The sequence below is a fragment of the Mustelus asterias genome, chromosome 30, assembly GCF_964213995.1.
Source record: "Mustelus asterias chromosome 30, sMusAst1.hap1.1, whole genome shotgun sequence".
Taxonomy (NCBI): domain Eukaryota; kingdom Metazoa; phylum Chordata; class Chondrichthyes; order Carcharhiniformes; family Triakidae; genus Mustelus; species Mustelus asterias.
Genome location: NC_135830.1, coordinates 5,663,035 through 5,688,531, shown reverse-complemented (window position 1 = coordinate 5,688,531; position 25,497 = coordinate 5,663,035). Strand labels below are relative to the sequence as shown.

Below are 25,497 nucleotides of genomic sequence, written 5' to 3'. Positions count from 1 at the left end.
CTCTTCCTCTCTCTCCCTGCCGCTCCCTCTCGCTCCCTGCCTCTCTCTCTTTCCCTCTCCTCCTCTCTCTTTCTCTCCCTGCCTCTGTCTCTCGCTCTCTTTCTCCCTGCCTCACTCTCTCCCTGCTCTCTCTCTCTCTCTTTCCCTCCCTGCCCCTGTCTCTCTCCGCCCCCCTGCCTCTCTCTCTCTCTACGTGCCTCTCTCTTTCCCTGTTTCACTTCCTCTCTCTCTCAGTTTCTCACTGTCTCTGTGTCTCTCTCTCTTTCTCTCTCTCTTTCCTTTCTCTCTCGCTCTTTCTCTCTTTCCCCCTCTCTCTCTCTTTCTGTTTCCCTCTCACTCTCTGTTTCCCACTCTCTATTTCTGTTTCTCAATCTCTGTCGCTGTTTTTCCATCTATCCTGTCTGTTTCCTTCCGTGATTCTCTTCCTGTTCCTCCTTCTCTCTGCCCCTCTCTGTTGCTGTTTTAACTCTGGTTCTCTCTCTTTCTTTAACGTGGTCAGTTCTGAGAAGAGTTTGTTTTGCTGTGGGGTTTATTTTGGTCTTATGGGTGTTATGAGCTCACACCATTTTCAGGAAGTGACCGAGTCTCAGATGCTATCATACGTTTCTTGATTCAACCCTTCAATCCTTGCACTGAACGTATTCAATTCATCAGCAGTCTCTGAAGTTTCTCTCAGACTCTTTCGTACCCGATCTCTTTGCACCTTCTAATCAGCAGGAATCAACCAATGGATCCAATGTACAGGAACCTGTGGGGAGCCCTGATCCTGCTGCCACTGTTGAGTGGTGAGTGAGGGAGGGAGTGGTGAGTGAGGGAGGAAAAGGGTGACGGAGGGAGTGCCGAGTGAACGATAGAGGGAGGGAGTAGTGAAGGAGAAAGTGAGGAAGAGAGGGAGGGAAGGAAGAAATTGGGGAGGCATGGGAGAGATGAGAGAGAGAATAGGAGGAAGGGAGTGAGAGAGGATGAGTTAGAAAGAGACATTGAGAGTGAGGGAATGAGAGAGAAAGTCAGCAAGGGTGAGAGAGTCGAGAGGAGGATGTGAGGAGAGAAAGTGAAAAGATGGAGTGAAGCTGATGAATTGAGTGAAGGAGAGAAGGATTGGCAGAGGATGCGTGAAGGAGGGGTATGTGAGAGAGGTTGAGTGTGATGGAGGGGTGTGTGATGGAGGCTGACTATGGTGGGGGGTGAGAGTGCGAGTGAGGGGTTGAGGGCAGAGGAGGGAGTGGTGAAGATGGCATTCAGCATCCTTGGTCAGACCATTGTATACAGGACTTGGGACGTCCTGTTGAATTTATGCACGACAGTGGTAAGACCACACTTGGTCTGGTTAGGGAGAATGAGGAGGTGATAGATAAGAGTTACAGGCAGGTGGTCACACCGGGGCCACGAGAGACAGACAAGTGGGTCACGGTTAGGAAGGGGAAGGGGAAAGGTCAGGTACTAGAGAGTACACCAGTGGCTGTGCCCCTTAAAAATAAGTACTCCTGTTTAAGTACTGTTGGGGGGAGCAGCTACCTGGGGGAAGCAACAGTGGCCGTGCCTCGGGCGCAGAGTCCGGCCCGGCAGCTCAGAAGGGGAGGGAAAGGGAGGATGAGCAAACTGACCACAGCACCAAGCTACAGGGAGCCATCCAAGTGGGGGGAGAAACAAAAAATGTCGTAGAAATTGGGGATAGTACACTTTTGGATGCTGTTGGGGGGGGGGGGGGACTTAGCAGGGGTAAGCCATGGTGTACAGGTCACTGTCTCAGAGTCTGTCCTTGTGGCTCAGAAGGGAAGGGGAGAGAGGATTAGTCAGTGGGGACTCCATAGTTAGAGGGACGGATAGGAGATTCTGCGGGAATGAGAGAGACTCGCGGTTGGTGTGTTGCCTCCCAGGAGCCAGAGTCCGCAATGTCTCGGATCGTGTTTTCGATATCCTTAAGGGGGAGGGGGACCAGCCCCAAGTTGTGGTTCACAAAGGCAGTCAAGCCATAGGTAGGAAAAGGGATGGGGATGTAAGGCAGAAATTCAGGGAGTTAGGGTGGAAGCTTAGGGCTAGAACAAACAAAGTTGTTATCTCTGGCTTGTTACCCGTGCCACGTGATAGTGAGGAGATAAATAGGGAGAGAGAGAGCAGTTGAACACGTGGTTACAGGGATGGTGCAGGAGGGAGGGATTCAGATACCTGGACAATCGGGGCTCTTTCTGGGGTAGTTGGGACCTCTACAAACAGGATGGTCGGCACTTGAAGCAGAGGGGTACTAATATCTTGTGGGGGAAATTTGCTAATGCTCTTCGGGAGGGTTTAAACTAATTCAGCAGGGGGGTGGGTACCTGAATTGTAGCTCCGGTGTACAGGAGGTTGAGAGTAGTGAGGTCATGGATGAGGTTTCAGAGTCGCAGGAGTGTACTGGCAAGCAGGAAGGCGGTTTGAAGTGTGTATACTTCAACGCAAGGAGCATCCGGAATAAGGTGGGTGAGCTTGCAGCATGGGTTAGTACCTGGGATTTCGATGTTGTGGCCATCTCGGAGACATGGATAGAGCAGGGACAGGAATGGTTGTTGTAGGTTCCGGGGTTTAGATGTTTCAGTAAGTGCAGGGAAGGTGGTAAAAGAGGGGGAGGTGTGGCATTGTTAGTCAAGGACAGTATTACGGTGGCAGAAAGGACATTTGATGAGGACTCGTCTACTGAGGTAGTTTGGGCTGAGGTTAGAAACAGGAAAGGAGAGGTCACCCTGTTGGGAGTTTTTTATAGACCTCCGAAAAGTTCCAGATATGTCGAGGAAAATATTGCAAAGATGATTCTGGATAGGAGCGAAAGTAACAGGGTAGTTGTACTGAGGGACCTTAACTTTACAAATATTGACTGCAAAAGCTATAGTTCGAGTACCTTAGAGGGGTCGGTATTTGTCCAGTGTGTGCAGGAAGGCTTCCTGATGCAGTATGTTGATAGACCAACAAGAGGCGAGGCCACATTGGATTTGGTACTGGGTAATGAACCAGGCCAGGTGTTAGATTTGGAGGTTGGTGAGCACTTTGGTGACAGTGACCACAATTCGATTACGTTTACTTTAGCAATGGAAAAGGATAGGTATATAACAAAGGGCAAGAGTTATAGCTGGGGGAAAGGAAATTATGATGCGATTAGGCGAGATTTATCAGGCATAGGTTGGGGAAGAAAACTGCAGGGGATGGGCACAATTGTAATGTGGAACTTGTTCAAGGAACAGCTACTACACGTCCTTGATAAACATGTACCTGTCAGGCAGGGAGGAAGCAGACGTGTGAGGGAACCGTGGTTTACTAAGGAGGTTGAATCTCTTGTGAAGAGGAAGAAGAAGACTTATGTTCAGATGAGACGTGAAGGCTCAGTTAGGGCGCTTGAGAGTTACAAGTTAGCCAGGAAGGACCTAAAGAAAAATTAAGAAGAGCCAGGAGGGGACATGAGAAGTCTTTGGCAGGTAGGATCAAGGAAAACCCTAAAGCTTTCTATAGGTGTGTCAGGAGTAAAAGAATGACTAGGGTAAGATTAGGGTCAGTCAAGGACAGGAGTGGGAAGTTGTGCATGGAGTCTGAAGAGATAGGAGAGGCACTAAATGAATATTTTTCGTCGGTATTCACACTGGAGCGGGACAGTGTTGTTGAGGGGAGTACTGAGATGCAGGCTGTTGGACTGGATGGGATTGATGTTCATAAGGAGGAGGTGTTAGCAATTCTGGAAAGGGTTAAAATAGATAAGTCCCCTGGGCCGGATGGGATTTATCCTAGGATTCTCTGGGAGGCTAGAGAGGAGAATGCAGAGCCTTTGGCTTTGATCTTTGGGTCATCATTGTCTATAGGAACAGTGCCAGAAGCCTGCAGGACAGCAAATGTTGTTCCCTTGTTCAAGAAGGGGAGTAGGGACAAGCCTGGTAATTATAGACCGGTGAGCCTTACTTCTGTTGTGGGCAAAGTATTGGAAAGGATTATAAGAGATAGGATTTATAATCACCTAGAAAGCAATAATTTGATGAGAGACAGTCAGCACTGTTTTGTGAATTGTAGGTCGTGCCTCACAAACCTTATTGAGTTCTTTGAGAAGGTGACCAAAGAGATGGATGAGGGTAAAGCGGTTGATGTGGTGTATATGGATTTCAGCAAAGCGTTTGATAAGTTTCCCCATGGTAAGCTTTTACAGGATATACGGACACAGGGGATTGAGGGTGATTTAGTGGTTTGGATCAGGAATTGGCTAGCTGTAAGAAAACAAAGGGTGGTGGTTGATGGGAAATATTCACCCTGGAGTTCAGTTACTAGTGGCGTACCACAAGGATCTGTTTCGGGGCCACTGCTGTTTGTCATTTTTATTAATGACTTGGATGAGGGCGTGGAAGGATGGATTAGTAAATTTGCAGATGACACTAAAGTCGGTGGAGTTGTAGACAGGGCGGAGGGAAGTGGCAGGTTACAGAGGGACATAGATAAGCTGCAGAGCTGGGCTGAGAGGTGGCAAATGGAGTTTAATGCGGAAAAGTGTGAGGTGATTCACTTTGGAAGGAGTAACAGGAATACAGAGTACTGGGCTAATGGTAAGATACTTGGTAGTGTGGATGAACAGAGGGATCTGGGTGTCCATGTGCATAGATCCCTGAAAGTTGGCACCCAGGTTGACAGGGTTGTTAAGAAGGTGTACGGTGTGTTAGCTTTTATTGGTAGAGGGATTGAGTTTCGGAGCCAGGAGGTCATGCTGCAACTGTCCAAAACTCTGGTGCGGCCGCATTTGGAGTATTGCGTACAGTTCTGGTCGCCGTATTATAGGAAAGATGTGGAAGTGTTGGAAAGGGTGCAGAGGAGATTTACCAGGATGTTGCCTAGTATGGTGGGAAAATCGTATGAGGAAAGGCTGAGGGGCTTGAGGTTGTTTTCGTTAGAGAGAAGAAGGTTAAGAGGTGACTTAATAGAGGCATACAAGATGATCAGACGATTAGATAGGGTGGATAGTGAGAGCCTTTTCCCTCGGATGGTGTTGGCTAGCACGAGGGGACATAGTTTTAATTGAGGGGTGAGAGATATAGGACAAATGTTAGAGGTAGGTTCTTTACTCAGAGAGTAGTAAGGGCGTGGAATGCCCTGCCTGCAGCAGTGGTGGACTCGTCAACGTTGAGAGCGTTCAAGTGGTTATTGGATAAACATATGGATGATATTGGAATAGTGTAGACTAGAGGGGCTTTAGATTGGTACCACTGGTCGGCGCAACATCGAGGGCCGAAGGGCCTGTACTGCGCTGTAATGTTCTATGTTCTATGGTATAGAACATAGAAAGCCACAGCACAAACAGGCCCTTCGGCCCACAAGTTGCGCCGATCACATCCCCACCTCTAGGCCTATCTATAGCCCTCAATCCCATTAAATCCCATGTACTCATCCAGAAGTCTCTTAAAAGACCCCAACGAGTTTGCCTCCACCACCACCGACGTCAGCCGATTCCACTCACCCACCACCCTCTGAGTGAAAAACTTACCCCTGACATCTCCTCTGTACCTACCCCCCAGCACCTTAAACCTGTGTCCTCTCGTAGCAACCATTTCAGCCCTTGGAAATAGCCTCTGAGAGTCTACCCTATCCAGACCTCTCAACATCTTGTAAACCTCTATCAGGTCACCTCTCATCCTTCGTCTCTCCAGGGAGAAGAAACCAAGCTCCCTCAACCTATCCTCATAAGGCATGCCCCCCAATCCAGGCAACATCCTTGTAAATCTCCTCTGCACCCTTTCAATGGCTTCAACATCTTTCCTGTAATGAGGTGACCAGAACTGCGCGCAGTACTCCAAGTGGGGTCTAACCAGGGTCCTATAAAGCTGCAGCATTATCTCCCGACTCCTAAACTCAATCCCTCGATTAATGAAGGCCAGTACGCCGTACGCCTTCTTGACCGCATCCTCCACCTGCGAGGCCGATTTAAGAGTCCTATGGACCCGGACCCCAAGGTCCTTCTGATCCTCTACACTGCTAAGAATGGTACCCTTCATATTATACTGCTGCTTCATCCCATTGGATCTGCCAAAATGGATCACCACACACTTATCCGGGTTGAAGTCCATCTGCCACTTCTCCGCCCAGTCTTGCATTCTATCTATGTCTCGCTGCAACTTCTGACATCCCTCCAAACTATCCACAACACCACCTATTTTGGTGTCGTCAGCAAACTTACCAACCCATCCCTCCACTTCCTCATCCAGGTCATTTATGAAAATGACAAACAGCAGGGGTCCCAGAACAGATCCCTGGGGCACTCCACTGGTCACTGACCTCCATGCAGAGAAAGACCCCTCCACAGCCACTCTCTGCCTTCTGCAGGCAAGCCAGTTCTGGATCCACAAGGCAACAGCCCCTTGGATCCCATGCCCTCTCACTTTCTCAAGAAGTCTTGCATGGGGGACCTTATCGAACGCCTTGCTGAAGTCCATATAGACCACATCCACCGCTCTTCCTTCGTCAATGTGTTTGGTCACATTTTCAAAGAACTCAACCAGGCTCGCAAGGCACGACCTGCCCTTGACAAAGCCGTGCTGACTACTTTTGATCATACTAAACTTCTCTAGATGATCATAAATCCTGTCTCTCAGGATCCTCTCCATCAACTTACCAACCACTGAGGTTAGACTCACCGATCGGTAATTTCCCGGGCTGTCCCTGTTCCCTTTCTTGAATATAGGGACCACATCTGCAATCCTCCAATCCTCCGGAACCTCTCCCGTCTCCATCTGTGTACAGTTCTTGTCAACTTATTATAAAAAGATTATTAAACTAGAAAGCGTGCAGAAAAGATTTACAAGGATGCTACCTGGATTTGATGGTTTGAGTTCTAAGGGAAGGCTGGATAGACTGTGAGTTTTTTCCCTGGAGTGTAGGAAACCTCAGGGGACTTAGGGGTGATCTTATAGAGGTCTATAAAATAATGAGGGGCACAGATCAGTTAGATAGTCAACATCATTTCCTAAAGGTAGGGGTGTATAAAACTAAAGGGTATATGTTTCAAGTGAGAGGGGAGAGATGCAAAAGGGACAAGAGGGGGGCAATATTTTCACAATAAGTGAGGTGAGTGTTTTGAACAGGCTACCAGGCACTAGTAGAGGTGGGTACAATTTTGTCTTTTAGAAAGCATTTCGACAGTTACATGGGTATGATGGGTATAGAGATATATGGGCCAAACGCAGGCAATTGGGAGTAGCTTCGTGGTTAAAAAAGGGCGGCATCAGAAGATTGGGCCGAAGGCCTGTTTCCATGCTATAAACCTCTATGACTCTCGAGGTTTGAGGACGGGATGAGGAAGTGGGAGGGCGGGGGTGAGTGCGGGGAAGGTTGGAGGAGGGGATGAGGGCGGGTCAGTACAGGGAATGTAGAGTACGGGGGAGAGAGTGAGTGTGTGGGAGAGAGGATGAGGGCGTGAGATGGTGAGAGTGCAGAGGAGGGCGAGTGTGTGGGAAAGGATGTGAGGGAAGGGGAAGGTATAAGAGGGAGAGGGTTTGTGTGGAGGGAGCAGCAGCGTGAGTGAGGGAGAGGAACGTTGAGTGAAAGATGGCGTGAGTGTGAGGAGGCTGCGTGAGGGAGGGGGAGAGTGTGGCGGAGGGTGTGAGTGTGAGGGAGAACACACATGAAGAAATAGGTGTGATGGCAAGGATGTGAGGGAAGGCGAAGGTATAAGTGGGACAGGGTGTGAGGATGGGTGAGTGTGAGGTGCGTGAGGGTATAAGGGAGGGTTCATGAGGAATGGTGTGTAAGGGCGTGGGTGAGAAGGGTTGATGGAGAGGGTAAGGGAGAGGGAGGGAGGGTGTGTGAGGGAGACAGTGTGAGGGGGAAGTAGTGAGCCATATGATGAAGGGTGCTTATAGGGTAGAGGGTGTGTGAGGGAGGGTGAGAGGAGGTATGTGTGTGAGTGCGAAGGGGCGACTGTGTGTGGGGCTGCTCAGGACAGGCAATACAAAGCTGTTGAGCTTCTCAATTTGATCTTGTCTACTTTGTGGTCAAACGTCATCTGCTCACCTTTTCCTGAATCCCTTTGATTAAGAAAAGCCTCTCTCAGTCTCAATTGGAAATTCAGATTTGATGGCCTCATTTGTTGTTTTTAGAAATATTTCTCATGTCTGCCTCTCATTGTTACAGTATACCCTCTCACCCTCTTCTTCCCAGTCAGATACTCAGGAACCGATCGCCCCTTCCTCGCATATCCCTTGATCCCTATAGCCTCTTGACCTATATTTAATATCTTCTTGAATTCACACAATGTTTTGGCCTGAACTCCTTGCTGTGGCAGTGAATTTCACAGATTCACCACTCTCTGGGTGAAGGCATTTCTACTCACTTCAGTCTGAAAGAGTTTACCACTTATTCTCAAACTATGACACCTAGTTCTGGACTCCCCCATCATCGCAAACATTCTGACTCTACCCTGTCTAATGCTGTGAGAATTTAGTAAAATTCTATGAGACCCCCTCTCACTCTTTTAAACTCCAGTGAATATAAGCCTCGCTGACTTAGTTTCTCCTCATATGACGGCCCTGCCATCCCAGGAATCAGCCTGGTAATCATTTGCTGCATCCCCTCCATAGCAAGGACACCCGTCCTCAGATAAGGAAACCAAAACTGCACACAATACTCCAGGTATGGCCTACCAACGCCCTATACAATTGCAATAAAACATCCCTATCCCGACACTCTCATTCTCTTGCTCTGAAGGCCAACATACCATTTGCCTTCTTTACTGCATGCTGTACCTGCGTGCTTACTTTTGGCAACTGATGCACAAGGACACCAAGGTCTCACTGAGAATCCACCGGTCTCAATTTACACCCATTCGAATAATAATCTATCTTCCTGTTATTACCACCAAAGTAGATAATCTCACATTTGTCCACATTTCATTGCATCTGCTGTGCGTATGCCCACTCGTTCAGCCTGTCCAAATCACGTTAAAGAATCTCTGTATCCTCCTCACAGCTCACCCTCCCATCCTACTTTGTCATCTGCAAATTTGGAGATAATACATTTAGTTCCCTCTTCTGAATCATCAATTTATAATGTGAACAGTTGAGGTCCCAGCACAGATCCCTGTGGTATCCCACGAGTCACTGTCTGCCAATCAGAAAAATACCCATTTGTGCCAACTCTTTGCTTACTGTCTGCGAACCAGGTTTCTATCCATCTCAAGACATTAACTTGTTTAAATCCTTCTGAAAGTCCAAATAACCCACATCCACCAGTTCTCCTCTACTAGTTGCATTCTCAAACAATCCCAATAGATTCATCAAGCATGATTTCAAGTCAAGTTTGTTTATTAGTCACAAGTAAGGCTTACATAAACACTGAAATGAAGTTACTGTGAAATTCCTCTAGTTGTCACATTTCGATGCCTATTCGGGTTAATGCTCCTAACCTGCACGTCGTTCAGACAGTGGGAGGAAAGAGCAACACCCAGAAGAAACCCACACAAACACGGGTTAGAACGTGCAAACTCTTCACAGACAGTGACTCAAACTGGGAATCGAACCCAGGGCCCGAGCGCTGTGAGGCAGCAGTGCTAACCACAGGGCCACAGTGCCACCACTGAAGTGGAACGAGAGAGTAGGGCCAGTAAAACTCAGAGTAAGAGCAGGCAGGCAGGGTTGCTAATCAAAGAGTGTCTGGTGACCTGAAGTGCATTTGTCTCAATGCAAGACGTGTAACAGTTAAGAACTTAAAGCTTGGATTAGTACTTGGAACTGTGATGTCGTTGCCATTCTAGAGACTTGGTTAAGGGGAGGACAGGACTGGCAGCTTAACGTTCCAGGATACAAATGTTTCAGGCGGGATAGAGCGGGATCTAAGAGTGGTGGGGGCGTTGCACTACTGGTTAAGGAGAATATCACAGCTGTACTACTGGGCTCATATAGCGAGGCAATGTGGGTGGAGCTCAGGAATAGCAAGGGTGTAGCCACAATGTTGGGAGTTTATTATAGGCCTTCCAACAGCCAACGGGAGATAGAGGAACAGATATGTAGGCAGGTTTTGGCAAGGTGTAAAAGTAACAGGGTTGTTGTGATGGGAGATTTTAACATCCACTATATTGCCTGGGACTCACTTAATGCTTGGGATGAGGATGGAGCGGCGTTTGTAAGGAGCATCCAAGAGGGCTTCTTGAAGTTGTGTGTCGATAGTCCAACTCCGGAAGGGGCCTTCCTGGAACTGATATTAGGGAATGAGCCCGGCCAGGTGGTCGACGTTTCAGTAGGGAAGCTGTTTGGGAACAGTGACCACAATTCAGTAAGCTTTAAGGTACTGGTGGATCAAGATAGGTGTCGACCTCAAGTGAAGGGTGCTAAATTGGGGGAAGGCTAATTACAAAAATATTAGGCAGGAGCTAAAGAACGTAGATTGGGCGCAGATGTTTGAGGGCAAATCAACATCTGGCATGTGGGAGCTTTCAAGTGTTAGTTGATAGGAATTCAGGACCAGCACATTCCTGTAAGGATGAAGGATAAGTATGGCAAATTTCAGGAAACTTGGATAACGAGAGAAATTGTGAGCCTAGTCAAAGAGAAAAAAGGAAGCCCACGGTTTCTGTGGTTATGACTCATCTTTCATTCCCTCACCCTTCTGTATAAATATCTTCCACTTTCTATGCCTTTTAGCTTTGTCAAAGGGTCATCTGGACTCGAAACGTCAGCTCTTTTCCCTCCTTACAGATGCAACCAGAGGTGCTGAGATTCACATTATTTCGCTCATCCTGCAGTATAACTATCTCCCACTTTCTATGCCTTTTAGCTTTGACAAAGGGTCATCTGGACTCAAAACGTCAGGTATTTTTTCTCCTTACAGATGCTTCCAGGCCGACTGAGATTTTCCATCATTTTCTCTTTTTGTTGGAGAAAAATGAAGCATTTGTCAAGGCTAGGTGGCTGGGAAGACACGAAACAAGTGTGGAATACGAGGAAGTAGAAAGAAACTTAAGCAAGGAGTAAGACGGGCTAAAAGGGATGACGAAAAGTCATTTGCCAGCAGGAATAGGGAAAATCATTTGTCAATGACCTTCGTCATTTCCTCGAAAAACTCGATCAAGTTGGTGAGACATGACCTCATCTTCACAAAATCATGCTGCTCTAGCTAATATATCCACTTATTTCGAATGGGAGTAAATCCTGTCTCGAAGAGTCCTCTCCAATAATTTCCCTCCCACTGATGTAAGGCTCACCGGCCTGTAATTGCCTGGATTATCCTTGCTGCCCATTTTAAACAAAGGAACAACATTCCCCTGTAGCCAGTGAGGATACAACGATCTCTCTCAGGGCCCCAGCAATTTCCTCCCTTACATCTCTCAGTATTCTGGGGTAGTTCCCATCAAGCCTTGGCGACTTGAGTACTTTAATACTTCTGAAAACCCCAATACCTCCTCCTTTTTGATCTCAACATGACCCAAACTATTTATACACCCCTCCCCAGATTCATCATCCACCAAGTCTTTCCCTTTGGTGAACACTGAGGCAAAGTACTCATTTAATACTTTGCCCATTTCCTCTGGTTCCACGCATAGATTTACTGTCCTGTACTCTCCTTGGCTACCCTCATGCTCTTAAAATATGTATAAAAAGGATTTTCCCTATTCCTTGAATAGGGAATCCCGACGGAGGCCATTTAGCTCATCGAATCTGCACCGAACACAATCCCACCAAGACCCTATTCCCCGATCCCTCATATTTACCCTGCTAATCCCCCTGACAATACGGTCAATTTAGCATGACCGATAACCTAACCCGCACGTCTTTGGACTGTGGGAGGAAACGGAGCACCCGAAGGAACCCACGCAGACATAGGGAGTACGTGCAAACTCCACACAGACAGTGACCCAAGGCCGGAATTGTACCCGGGTCCCTGGCGCTGTGAGGCAGTAGTACTAACCACTGTGCCACTGTGCCACCCACATTTTAAAAAAATATTGGTTCAATTCATCGACTGCCTCCTTATTTTCTGTTTTGAACTCCCCAGGCATACTTTCTGTAGGACGAATTTGCTCACTTTATTGACTCTTTTCTTTTCAAAGTATCTGTAGAAACTGTTAAATTATATAGTATATTTCTATTTCTTATATTTCTAGATAACTTTCTCTCGTTCTCCCTCTTTATTAATCTTTTGGTCATTCTTTGCTGTTTTTTATCCTATCCTATCATATCCTATCCAACCTTCTGACCTGCCACCCTTTTACCAGGATGTTGCCTTGTATGGAGGACATTAGCCATGAGGAGAGGTTGGAGAAACTTAGTTTGTTCTCACTGGAACAACGGAGGTTGAGGGGGAGACCTGATAGATGTCTACAAGATTATGAGGGGCATGGACAGAGTGGATAGTCAGTGGTTTTTTCCCACTGTGGAAAAGTCAATTACGAGGGGGCACAGGTTTAAGGTGCGAGGGGCAAGGTTTAAAGAAGCTGTATGAGGCAAGTTTTTTGCACAAAGGGTGGTGGGTGCCTGGAACTCGATGCCGGGGCAGGTTTTGGAAGCAGATATGATAGTGACTTTGAAGGAGCATGTTGCCAAATAGATGAATAGAATGGGAATAGAGGGATATGGTCCCGGAAGGGTAGGGGGCGTTAGTTCACTCGGCCAGCATGTTCGGTGGAGGCTTGGAGGGCCAAAGAGCCTGCTCTTGAGCTGCAATTGTCTTTGTTCTTTGTTCAATCCCAGCAATTTCTCCAAAACCTCTATTAATACTGATTTTTTTTCAGCACTTCATTCCAACTTGTTTCTCTTAGAGGTTCTGGTACATTATTCGTGTCTTTCTTTGTGAGGACAGACCCACCATCAGGCACAAGTCAGGAGTATGATGGAATAGTCTCCTCTTGCCTTGACGAGTGCAGCTCCATCAACATTCCAACGCTCAACACCACCAAAGATAAAGCAGCGCTTCGAAAAGCATTCACTCCTTCCACCACTGATGCACAGTGGCAGGCATGAGTAGCATCTGCGCATTGCAGTGCAGGATCTCACTGAGGTTCCTCAGACAGCACCCTTCAATTGCACAACCTCTACCATCTAGAAGAGTAGCAGATAGCTGGGAACACCACCACCTTCCAAATCACTCAGCATCCTGACTAAGAAATATATCACTGTTCCTTCACTGTCGCTGTGTCAAAATCCTGAAACACCCTGTCTAACAGCACCGTGGGTGTACCTACATCCCGGGGACTGCAGCGGTTCAAGAGGCAGCTCACCACAGTTTCTCAGGAGCAATTAGGGATGGACAATAAATGCTGTTCTGGTCAGCGACACCCACACCCTGTGAGACAATAAAAATAGACAGAGTCATCGAGTCATAGAGGTTTACAGCATGGAAACAGGCCCTTCGGCCCAACTTGTCCACGCCGCTCTTTTTTTTAAAACCCCTAAACTAATCCCAATTCCCCACATTTGGCCCATATCCCCCTATACCCATTTTACCCATGTAACTCCCTAAACGCTTTTTAAAAGACAAAATTGTACCCGCCTCTACTGCTACCTCTGGCAGCTTCTTCCAGACACTCACCACCATCTGTGTGAAGAAATTGCCCCTCTGGACACTTTAGTATCTCTCACCTCTCACCTTAAACCTATGCCCTCTAGTTTGAGACTCCCCTACCTTTGGGAAAAGATAATGATTATCTATCTGATCTATGCCCCTCATTATTTAATAGACCTCTACAAGATCACCTCTCAGCCTCCCACACTCCAGAGCAAAATGTCCCAGTCTATCCAATCTCTCTTTATAACTCAATCCCTCAAGTCCTGGTAGCATCCTAGTAATTATTTTCTGCACTCTTTCTAGCTTAATAATATCCTTTCTATAATAGGGTGACCAGAATTGCACACAGTATTCCAGGTGTGGCCTTACCAGTGTCTTGTACAACTTCAACAAGACATTCCAACTCCTGTATTCAATGTTCTGACCGATGAAACCAAGCATGCCGAATGCTTTCTTCACCACTCTGTCCGCCTGTAACTCCACTTTCAAGGAGCTATGAACATGTACCCCAAGATCTCTTTGTTCTGTAACTCTCCCCAATGCCCTACCATGAACTGAGTAACTCCTGCCCTGGTTCAATCTACCAAAATGCATCACCTCGCATTTGTCTAAATTAAACTCCATTTGCCATTCTTCAGCTCACTGACCCAATTGATCAAGATCACGTTGCAATTGGAGATAACTTTCTTCACTGTCCACTATGCCACCAATCTTAGTGTCATCTGAAAACTTACTAACCATGCCTCCTATATTCTCATCCAAATCATTAATATAAATGACAAATAACAGTGGACTCAGCACTGATCCCTGAGGCACACTGCTGGTCACAGGCCTCCAGTTTGAAAAACAATTCTCCACAACCTCTCTCTGGCTTCTGTCAAGAAGCCAATTTTGTATCCATTTAGATACCTCACCCTGAATCCCGTGAGATTTAACCTTGTGCAACAACCTACCATGCGGTACCTTCTCAAAGGCCTTGCTAAAGTCCACGTAGACAACATCAACTACACTGCCCTCATCTACCTTCTTGGTTACCCCTTCAAAAAACTCAATCAAATTTGTGAGACATGATTTTCCACTCACAAAGCCATGCTGACTGTCCCTATTCTGTACTCGCGTCTCTAAATGCCTGTAGATCCTGTCTCTCAAAATACCTTCCAACAATTTACCCACCACAAATGTGAGGCTCATTGGCTTGTAGTCCCCAGGCTTTTCCCTGCAGCCCTTTTTAAACAAAGGCACAACATTTGCCACTCTCCAATCTTCAGGCACCTCATCCGTGACTATCGATGATTCAAATATCTCGGCTCGGGGACCCGCAATTTCCTCCCCTAGCCTCCCACAGTGTCCTCGGATACACTTCATCAGGTCCCGGGGATTTATCTACCTTGATGCGCTTTAAGACATCCAGCACCTCCTTCTCTGGAATATGTACACTCCTCAAGACATCACTATTTATTTCCCCAAGTTCCCTAACATCTATGCTTTTCTCAACAGTAAATACTGATGAGAAATATTTATTTAGGATCTCACCCATCTATTGTGGATCTGCACATAGATGACCTTTTTGATCCTCAGGAGGCCCTACTCTCTCCCTTGTTACTCTTTTGCCCTTTATGTATTTGTAGAAGCTCTTTGGATTCTCCTTTGCCTTATCTGCCAAAAAAATCTCATGTCCCATTTTTGCCCTCCTGATTTCTCTCTTCGTTCTACTCCTATACCCCCTATACTCTTCAAGGCAGTCACTTGATCCCAGCTGTCTATGCATGTCACGTGCCTCTTTCTTCTTCTTGACCAGGGCCTCGATATCCCGAGTCATCCAGGGTTCCCTACTTCTGGCAGCCTTGCCCTTCACTCTACGATCTTGGCTTGCAGCCAGCTGCTCGAGTTACTAATCTCTTTTTCACACTAGGTACTGCTGGGGAGCTTCAGATTTGCCTCGAGAGAAAGCAGCCCAGCAGTGGGACATGCAAAGTGGAACTGATGTGTTCCAGCTTGCGTGACTCGGCTGTTGAGTGGTTCAGAGGGAACAAGAAGGTAATCAGTGATCAGAGGCATGAGCTGAAGTTTGGTGGGATGATTTTGGATGTCACACTGGATTCCCAGCTTGGAGAGACGGTTTATAAATGCAAGGAAGCTGCAGGAGGAGTCGAGCAGACTGTTGATTTGCGAGAAACTTGTGGAAATAGCTCAATATCAAAATCCTACCAGGTACAAAAGTCATTTTATTACATCTCAAATGCATGAACAAATCCTTGCTATTCAATGACATTACCAACAGTGAATTCTCCACTATCCTGGGGGTTAATGATCAATTCTACCACTGTCACTGTAATATATGCTGTGTCATGATATATGGAAGGATACTGCTCAGACGCCAGGAAGCAGTCTTGTATTAATTAACTCACCTCGTGACTTCCCAAAAATCTGTCCACCATCTAGGGAGCACATCATCAGGAATGTGAATGTTTTTTCATTCATACACACATACTCATGCACACACACACACAGACTCGTGCACACACACACACACGCACAGGCGCACGCGCGCACAAGGGTACACGCACACACGCACGAGCGCGCACGCAAACACACGCGCGCGCGTGCACACAAACGCACACATGCACATGTAAACACACACGTATACAGATTCGTGCATGCGCGCGCGCGCACATGTGCACACACACATGTACACACTCTCACACTTGTGTGCACACACACGCACACGCACGTGCACACACATACGTGCACACATTCACACTTGTGTGCATACACACACATGCGCACGCACACACAAAAACACACACGCACACGTAAACACACACGTACTCACACTCGTGCATGCGTTCACACACACGTAGCAAACGCACGCACACGCATGTGCACAGACACATGCACACACTCACACTTGTGCACACACATTCACACGTAGGCACACATACACTCACACACATTCACAGTCGGTGGAATTTGAATTCAATAAAAAAATCTGAAATTAAGAATCTACTGATGACCATGAAACCATTGTTGGAAAAACCCATTTGGTTCACCAATGTCCTTCAGGGAGGGAAATCTGCCATCCTTACCCTGTCTGGCCTCCATGCGACTCGAGCCACACAGCAATATGGTTGATTCTCAACTGCTGTCAGAAATAGCCCAGCGGACACTCAATTTTATCGATCACTATGGCATTGTGGTCAACACCACCGCTCGAGGATTGCAGCGTTTCAAGAAGGCAGAACACACACGCGCAACACATGCACACACACACATACACATGCATACATACACACAAGCGCACACTCACTGCATGAGAGAGCATATCCTGCTATTGTCATTTGTTATTGAACGACTCTCTTTCTCCCTATTGTTCTATTTACATATATTTCCTCATTTCAGTACCAGAAAGTGAAGATTATTCTTACTGCAATTTTCCTGACAGTTTATGCGGCAGCCTTGCTGATCACCTTCTATCTGTGCCGTCAGCAGAGCAGTTAAGTACTCGGTCTGTTCTCATAGCAGCAATCTCCTCTTATTCCCAGAATGCTTACCGAACATTGAGTGGGAGGGAATCTCGCACTGGGTGTGTGAGTGACAGGGGACCTCGCACTCGGGGTGTGAGAGACAGGGGATCTCGCACTGGAGGTGTGAGAGATGGGGATCTCGCACTGGGGGTTTGAGAGACAAGGGGTTTCGCACTGGAGGTGTGAGAGATGGGGATCTCGCACTGGGAGTTTGAGAGACAAGGGGTTTCGCACTGGGGGTGTGAGAGATGGGGATCTCGCACTGGGGGTTTGAGAGACAAGGGGTCTCGCACTGGGGGTATGAGAAACAGGGAATATTGCACTGAGAGTGTGAGCGAGAGGGAATCTCGCACTGAGGGGGTGAGAGACAGGAGATCTCGCACTGCACTAGGGGTGCGAGAGACAGGGGATCTCACACTTAGGGTGTGAGTGACAGGGGATCTCGCACTGGGGTTTCGAGAGACAGGGAATCTCGCAGTGGGGGTGTGAAAGTCCGGGGATCTCGCACTGGGGGTGTGAGTGACAGGGAATCTCGCACGGGGGTGGGGGGGGGGGGTTCTGCGAGAGACAGGGGGTCTCGTACTGGCGCTGTGAGGGAGAGAGGGATTCTCACACTGGGGGTCTGAGTGATAGGGGATCTCGTACTGGGGGTGTGAAGGAGAGAGGGAATCTCGCACTGGGGGTTTGAGAGACAGGGGATCTTGCACTGGGGGATTGAGAGACGGGGATCTCGCACTGGGGGGTTGAGAGACAAGGGGTCTCGCACTGGGGGTGTGAGAGACAGGGAAAATTGCACTGAGAGTGTGAGTGAGAGGGCATCTCGCACTGCGGGTGTGAGAGACAGGAGATCTCGCACTGCACTGGGGGTGCAAGAGTCAGGGGATCTCGCACTGGGGGTGTGAATGACAGAGTATCTCACACTTAGGATGTGAGTGGCAGGGGATCTCGCACTGGGGTTTCGAGAGACAGGGAATCTCGCAGTGGGGGTGTGAGAGTCCGGGGATCTCGCACTGGGGGCGTGTGTGACACGGATCTCGCACTGGGGGTGTGAGTGACAGGGAATCTCGCCCGGTGGGGGGGGGGGGGGACTGTGAGAGACAGGGGTCTCGTACTGGGGGTGTGAGGGAGAGAGGGAATCTCGCACTTCGGGTTTGAGAGACAGGGAATCTTGCACTGGGGGTTTGAGAGACAGGGGATCTCGCACTGGGGCTGTGAGGGAGAGAGAGAATCTAGCAATTGAACTCCCACTTCTTGTGGGAGAGGGAGGGAGAGTAAGCAGAGGGAGAAAGTGGGGAGATGGAGGGAGTGATAACAGAGACTCAATATAATCTGATACTGATTTTCCCTTATTTTGTCTCCTATGTGTCTAGACAACAGTGCAAAGAAAAGGAGACATAACCAAGGTAGGGGATCAATCCAGGGGGTACCCCGAATCTGTCTGACTCTGGCTAACAAACTGCTGTTGACTGTGCCCATTCCTGATGTGGGTAGGAGGAGGTCTGGTGTTTTCTGTCAGGAAAATAGTGACTGTTTTATGGAGACCGTGTAAGAGGAGCTTTACTCTGTATCTAATCATGTGCTGTACCTGTCCTGGGAGTGTTAGATGGGAGGACAGTGTAGAGGGAGCTTTACTCTGTATCTAACCCTGTGCTGTTCCTGACCTGGGAGTGTTTGATGGGGGACAGCGTAGAGCGAGTTCTACTCTGTATCTAACCCTGTGCTGTATCTGTCTTGGGAGTTTGATGGGGGAGAGAGTAGAGGGAATTTTACTCTGTATCTAACCCTGTGCTATACCTGTCCTGGACGTGTTTCATGGGGGGACAGTGTAGAGGGATCTTTAGTCTGTATCTAACCCTGTGCTGCACCTGTCCAGTAAGTGTTTGATGGGGACAGTGTACACGAAGATTTATTCTTTCTCTAACTTCGTGCTGTGCCTGTCCTGGGAATGTTTGACGGGGGCAGTGTACACAAAAATTTATCTGTCTCTTACCTCGTGCTGTAACTGTCCCGGGAGTGTTTGATGTGGACAGTGTAAAAGGGAGTTTTTCTCTGTATCTAACCCTGTGCTATACCTGCCCTGGAAGTGTTTGATGGGGACAGTGTAAAGGGAGCTTCACACTGTATCTAACCCTGTGCTCGACCTGTACTGGAAGTGTTTGATGGGGACAGTGTGCACAGATAATTATTCTGTCTCTAACGCTTTGCTGTACCTGTCCCAGGGGTTTTTGATGTGAACAGTGTAAGAGGGAGTTTTTTTTTCTTCAGATCACTGAGTGTAATTTTAACATTTTGGAATGGTCAGACTGTCTCTGTGTCAATCTGCCTCCCGATCTCCCTTGCCTGGAGGTTTGTCTGACAGGCAGATACAGGAATCAGCTCGAAACCCATGTTTGCCTCTTTTACACAAGCATTTAATGTACTAGAGTGAGGTATTGTTTTTATAGCTACTTTGCTACTGTCACACGTGGAATAGTGCGAACAGTTTTGGTCTTACCAAATTAACTCACCTTCGAGCGAGACAGAGAAAATCATTTTCTTGCTGACTCCTGGGCTGCTGAATATTGGCTGATGTGAGATTTGTACTCTGGAAGCTAACAGTGTAAGAGGTGATCTGTTTGAAACGTACACAGATCTCTCACAGTTTCAAGTGCAACCTACTTACCGGATGTTTCCCCTGGTTGCGGAGTCTGGGACATGGGGGTCACGGTTTCAGGGTACGAGATCAAATTTCATACTTTACAGTCAGAGAGTGGTAAGTCTTTGAAATTCTCTACTCAGAGAGTGATAGATGATCTGTCCTTGAGTAGATTCAAGAGAGCATTTGAGAGATTTTTGGGCATTTTCTAAAAGAGAATGGCGAGTGGAGTGGAGATTAGAGTTGATAGGATCAGCATAATAATGCCACAGCACGAGAACCAAGCTCACTGCATCCAACTACTTCTTGTTCTTCTGTTTCTTTTTCTACTGAAATTGATCTTTCCTCTTTGCAGGAGAAGAAGGAATTTACTCTGATTTGCTAAGTCCTGGAACTCAACCTGACACCAAAGAGCAAGCCCAGTCCATTGGCCAATGGGTGAAGGGCAGGCCAAAGGGGTCTTCGCAACTGACAGTGGAGGTCGAGGCTGGGCCTGCTTCAGGCCTCAGAATGCAGGCCATGGCTGGGCCTAGCACAGGCTCAATAAGAGAGCAGGCCGAGGCTGGGCCTGCTGCAAGCCTCAGAAGGGAGGATGAGGCTGGGCTTGGCACAGACTCAATAAGCGAGCAGGCCGAGGCTGGGCCTGCTGCAAGCCAAAGAATGCAGGCCGAGTCTGGGCCTAGCTCAGGCTCAATATGAGAGGAGGCTGAGGCTGAGCCTGCTGCAAGCCTCCAAAGGCAGGATGAGGCTAAGCCTCATGAGGCTAATCCCCAGATGATTCCAGTTCAACATTCAACATACACAAGCCTGAAGAAACGACCAAAAGATGCTGACTACCAACTCCTCAGACGACAGGTACCTGATGCCCAAAGTGCAGCAACATATTCAGCAGAAGCTGAGGAGGTGACACTTAAGACAACATTGTAAAGCAACAAGATAGGTTTGGTTACTGAAACAATTACAAATTCACTCCCAGCGTTTTCTACATTTGAGCCACTCGAAAGCCATTGATTATATTCCAGTTTGTAACTCAGTCCCGGGTATCTGTTGTTCTATAAACCACCCAAAACCCTCGATTAGATTCCAGTTTGTGACACTCCCTGGTATCTGTTATTCTGTATATAAACCACCATGAACCTTTCAATCAGATTCTACTCTGTAACTCACTCCCAGGTATCTGTCAATTTATGTAAACCACCCCAAAACCCTCGATTAGATGCCAGTCTTTAACTCACTTCTGGGTATCTATTATTCTATATTTAAACTACCACAAACCCCGAGATTGGATTGCAGTTTGTAACTCATTTCCAGTAGCTGTTATGCTATATATAAAGCAACCAACCCCCTCGATTATGTTTCAATCTGTCGCTCATTTCCAAGCATTTGTTATTCCATATATAAACCACACGAAACCCTTGCTTAGATTCCAGTCTGTAACTCACTCCCAGTTATTTGTTAATCTATGTATAGACCATCCTGAACACATCAATTCGAATCCAGTCTGTAACTCAGTAAAGATCACAGGGCCAGTACTGTGAACAGGGCTATGAGGAAGTGTGTGACATTCTCTTTGTTTCCTGGGGACAATCGCTGTTTCTCAGCCGAAAGCTTTAAAAGATAAAAACATTGGTCTCCTTGCCTCACATTGCTGTTTGTGCGGTACTGCTTTGCATAACATGGTTGCCCCATGTCTAACATTGCAACATTGACTGCACTCTAAATAAAAACCTTCTTTGTTTGTTCTGAACTGTCGAGGTTGATCAGAGGCTTAGGTTTATATCGGTATGAGACTTGCTTTCCAATATGATTGTTTCCTGTGTTAACCGTCTGTGCTTGCTAATGAGGAAAGTATAAAGAGTTTATCTTAATGTATGTGCACAAATGTATTAAAATGTGACCTACACGATTGTAAAAACTGATTCTGCCTCAACGAGAGCATTTTTCTAGTTCGACACACTGTACTGGAGGGAGGATGTGAAAGTATTGCTGAATGTGTGGAAATGATTCACGAGAATGATTCCAGAAATAAGGAAGTACCGTTTTGTGACTAGATGGAAGCAGCTGGGACTGTTTCCTCGAATGGAGAACGTGGAGAGAGGATTCAAGAGAGACTTAAAACTCTGAGACATCTACGCAGATTAGTTAGAGAGAGAAACTATTCCCACTGTGAGAAGGATCCAGATTGAAAGTCATTGGCGAAAGAAGGAATAATGATAAAAGAAGAAGTCCTTCAAATGCCCAATCCTGAGATTCTCGATTGTTCTTTCTGAGAAAGTGGTGGAGACAGGATCAATGGATGCTTTGGAAAGAAAATTGGATATTTAATGAAAGAGTAAAGATTGTAGGTCAACGGGAGAGGCCTGTTTGCTGAGGTTCTCTTGTGAAACATGATTATTTTGATAGCGCAACGGACTGGGAGAGTCACGCATCGGCCGATTCGCAGGATTCGTGTAAGCGTTCGCACGATGCTTGCGTCTCCTCGGACGGATCTCTGGCAATGTCTGTGTGATGCCGGAAATCGGCTGGGAGGCGCGGCAATTATTTAAACAGGATTTAGAAGTGCCAAGGGAGTGGGGTCTTGGGGGGAGTCTAGGGCCGGGGCCTGCTGATGGTAGGGCCTAAGGACAGTTGGTGGGGGTGGGGATCCCACTGCCACTCTGTATTGGGATGTGGTCTGGGCAGGGGGGAGCCTAGCGATCGGAACTGGTTGGGAGGGGGTGGTCAGCCGGGGATTCTGCCAATTGGGGTTTCTGCCGGTGGGGGTCTACCTCCCGGGGGGTGGAGTCTGCCGCCCGCAGTGGGGAGGGAGGGGCGGGGGTCTGCCTGCAGAGGAGTGGGGGTGGATCGTCTCTGATGGGGGGCTGGGTGGGATGGGGACTGGAGATCGGGATGGGATGTGGGAAGGGGGGGGGGTGTTCAGGGCTGGCCCGCACATGGAAGAGGGGCCACGATCGGGTTGTGGAGTGTTTGGGGTGCAGCACTGTGGGGGCCCCGGACTGACCAGCGATCGAGCTGGTCAGCAAACTGCACGTTGACAGTGCAGTTTGCTGTTTCAGCCCCTCCATTGTGAATAGGCCCCGCCCCCTGAAATTTAATGATATTCACCTCTGCACTGCAGAGTGTGGGAGACCCTCGCCTGAACTCCCACGATTAAACCAGCGTGAATTATTCCAGTTTTCCCGTGAATGCGACACTTCGACTTTTTTGGGAGTGTCGCCCCCATGATTCTAATGAGGCTGAAGCAATGTTTTGCAGAGCTTCGTGAGTGCAATGGACCTGAAGTGAGCGAAGAGCAGGCGATGTTGCAGGCTAGCCCTGGAGATGCTTGGTGGGCTTCCTCCAGCCTGTCTTCAGGTGCTGCCTGGTGGACCAGTGACACCTGGGGTGCCTTGGGGGCGGGGGGGAGGGGGGGAGGGGGGGAGGGGGGGGGGCTTCCATTTTTTCAGAGCTCACTGGGGGACGGGCCCTGATGGAGTCCTGCTCAGCTTTCCCCCTGAGGACACTGCTGTTACTTTGTGGGGAAGGGGCCCTGAAGGAGTGCTGCTCAGCCTTCCCCTTGAGGGCACTGTGCAGTGGCATTGTCTGCCTTGGGTGTTGTTATGCACTGCATTGAGTGCTGGGGTTCCGGGAGAGGAGTGGAGTGGGAGGGGGGCGCTTGCGAGTGCACCATGTGCTGACTGAGGCCTAACCACATCAAGCAGCTGCTGCTCCAGGCCGAGGTTCCGAGGTTCACACATAGACTGCACGGAATCTGCTCTCACTGGGCACCCACCTGGTGATGACTTAAGCCTGCCTCTGCCCTGTGACACTGACCATGCCTGCAACTGATGTTGCAGTTGCACACATGGCAATTGTTCAAAGGTGGGCAGTGCCCACAGCTACACACTCACCTGCATAATTTGTGCCATCATTTGTCATGGTAGGAACTTCGCACAACCTAATCATGTCACGCATGGCACCATGGATTGTGGGGTGTTGACGGTACCCACAAGTGGGGGAACTGGCCCAAGTGAGGAATTGGGGTGGTGCTGGGTCTATGCAGCCAATGACATTAATCTGTCATTCTTTGCTCTTTCCAAACCCCATTGTGCAGATGGATCTTAGACTGATAGATTTGGAGCTGGCCATTATGGTGGTGGATGAGGAGGCAGAGGAGGTCGCTCAGGAGGTGGAGGCTGTGGGGAGACCATTGCAGGAATAGTCAATACCAGGTCCTCAGGAAGGAGGGCAGGGGGCTGCCGCTGAGGTCCAGGAGGTGGGTGAGCAGTCTCCCAAAAGGGTGCACATAAGGCAGAGGGTGCAGAGGGCAAGGAGGCACAGGCCTCGGAATTTATTTGAGACTGTCTCGGAGGCGACATGTCGCTGCTGGCTGCGGCTCACCAAGAGCACAGTGCGTCATCTATGTGAGGTGCTCGCACATCTGGAACCTCAGGGGAGGGGCGGCCATCCGCTCCCTGTGGAGGTTAAGGTGACGGCTGCCTTGAACGTTTTTGCATCTGGGTCATTTCGGGCACCCAATGGCGACCTTAGTGGGGACTCTCAGGCCTTCGTGCCCAGACGAGTGTGGCAGGTCACATATGCCCTTTATGCCCGGGAAGGATAGTACATAAAGTTTGATTCCACTCCCTGAATGTGCAGATCGTGTGTGACCATCTCATGTGGATCATGCAGGTCGATGCACACCATCCAGGGAATGCCCATGACAGCTTTGCCCTCAGGCAGTCGGACATCTGTGACCTCTTTTAAAACCAGCCCATGCTGCCGGGATGGCTACTGGGTGACCAGGGTTACCCGCTAAAGTCATGGGTGATGATGTCTGTACGGAGGCCCGAGACCGAGTTGGAGACCCGCGACAATGAGGCCCATGCAGCCTCTCGGTCCACAGTAGAGTGCTGCATCGGCCTGCTTAAAATGCGGTTCCGCTGCTCCAACCCTTTGTGTGCTTCACGCATAAGCATAGTTTGCTGCGTTCTGCACAACATAACGTTTTTAAAAGCGTTTTTATTAGTCACAAGTAGACTGACATTAACACTGCAATGAAAGTATTATGAAAATGCCCAAGTTGCCCCATCAGGCGCCTGTTCGGGTACACTGAGGGAGATCTAACTGTGCATCTAACCTGCACAACTTTGGACTGTGGGAGGAAGCTGTAGCACTCGGAGGAAACCCAAGCATACACGGGGAGAACTCCACACAGACAGTGATGCAAGTCGGGAATCAAACCTGGGTGTGGCAGCAGTGCGAACCACTGTGCCACCGTGCCGCCCTCATCGCCCAGCAGCGGGGAGACAAGCTGGAGAAGGAGCAGGAGGAGGGGGGGGGGGGGGGGCGGCGATGGGGCGAGGTGGACGTCCTGCCATATGAGGAGCCAGAGGAAACGGGGCAGGCAGCGATAACAGATGTTCGGCAGGGAAGGTCAATGATGGATGCCGTAAACGTACCCCGTTTCACGTAGCTGGTGCTCTGTCATCCCACCACTCTGTCTCCCAGAAACATCCAAACTTGTTAATGGGCCTGGGCTGACAATGGTCGTGAGTCTGGCTTGATGGCTGGAGGATGATGTCGACTCATTGTTGTGCGCACTGGGATCCTGCCCCTGGTGCCACTCAAGCCTGACTCCTACATGTTCTCCGAATGCACGCTGCCATCCTGGCCCACATGGAAGTAAGGATTGTGGGCTCAAGTTTGTGGGATAATCAGTGCGGGTGGGGGGCATTTGCCCCAAACGTCTGGTGGATGTTGGGGAAGGTTTGACAGGCACTGTGTAAAATGTGGCTGAGCCTCGCAAAGCATAACAGACAGCTCCTCTATCCATGGGAACCGCCCGACACGAAGGGACAATTTCACATG

General features: G+C 48.6%; 1 protein-coding gene across 1 annotated transcript; it reads left to right on the top strand.

Annotated features, from left to right (window-relative positions):
* The first annotated feature begins 726 nt into the window (after positions 1-726).
* LOC144481071 (uncharacterized) lies at positions 727-21,331 on the top strand. Its single transcript, XM_078200723.1, has 5 exons — positions 727-785; positions 15,401-15,699; positions 16,888-16,981; positions 18,383-18,415; positions 20,003-21,331. Exons 1-5 carry the CDS (start codon positions 728-730, stop codon positions 20,344-20,346), a joined length of 828 nt encoding a protein of 275 aa, XP_078056849.1. The 5' UTR covers position 727; the 3' UTR covers positions 20,347-21,331.
* The last annotated feature ends 4,166 nt before the right edge of the window (positions 21,332-25,497 follow it).

What these genes read in the sequence shown, in the direction of transcription:
- LOC144481071 (XM_078200723.1), top strand. Translation starts at nt 728, where the DNA reads ATGGATCCAATGTACAGGAACCTGTGGGGAGCCCTGATCCTGCTGCCA. An exon ending in CAATATCAAAATCCTACCAG is followed by an intron (nt 15,700 to 16,887) that starts GTACAAAAGTCA and finishes TCCTCATTTCAG; the next exon opens with TACCAGAAAGTGAAGATTAT. An exon ending in GAAAAGGAGACATAACCAAG is followed by an intron (nt 18,416 to 20,002) that starts GTAGGGGATCAA and finishes TCCTCTTTGCAG; the next exon opens with GAGAAGAAGGAATTTACTCT.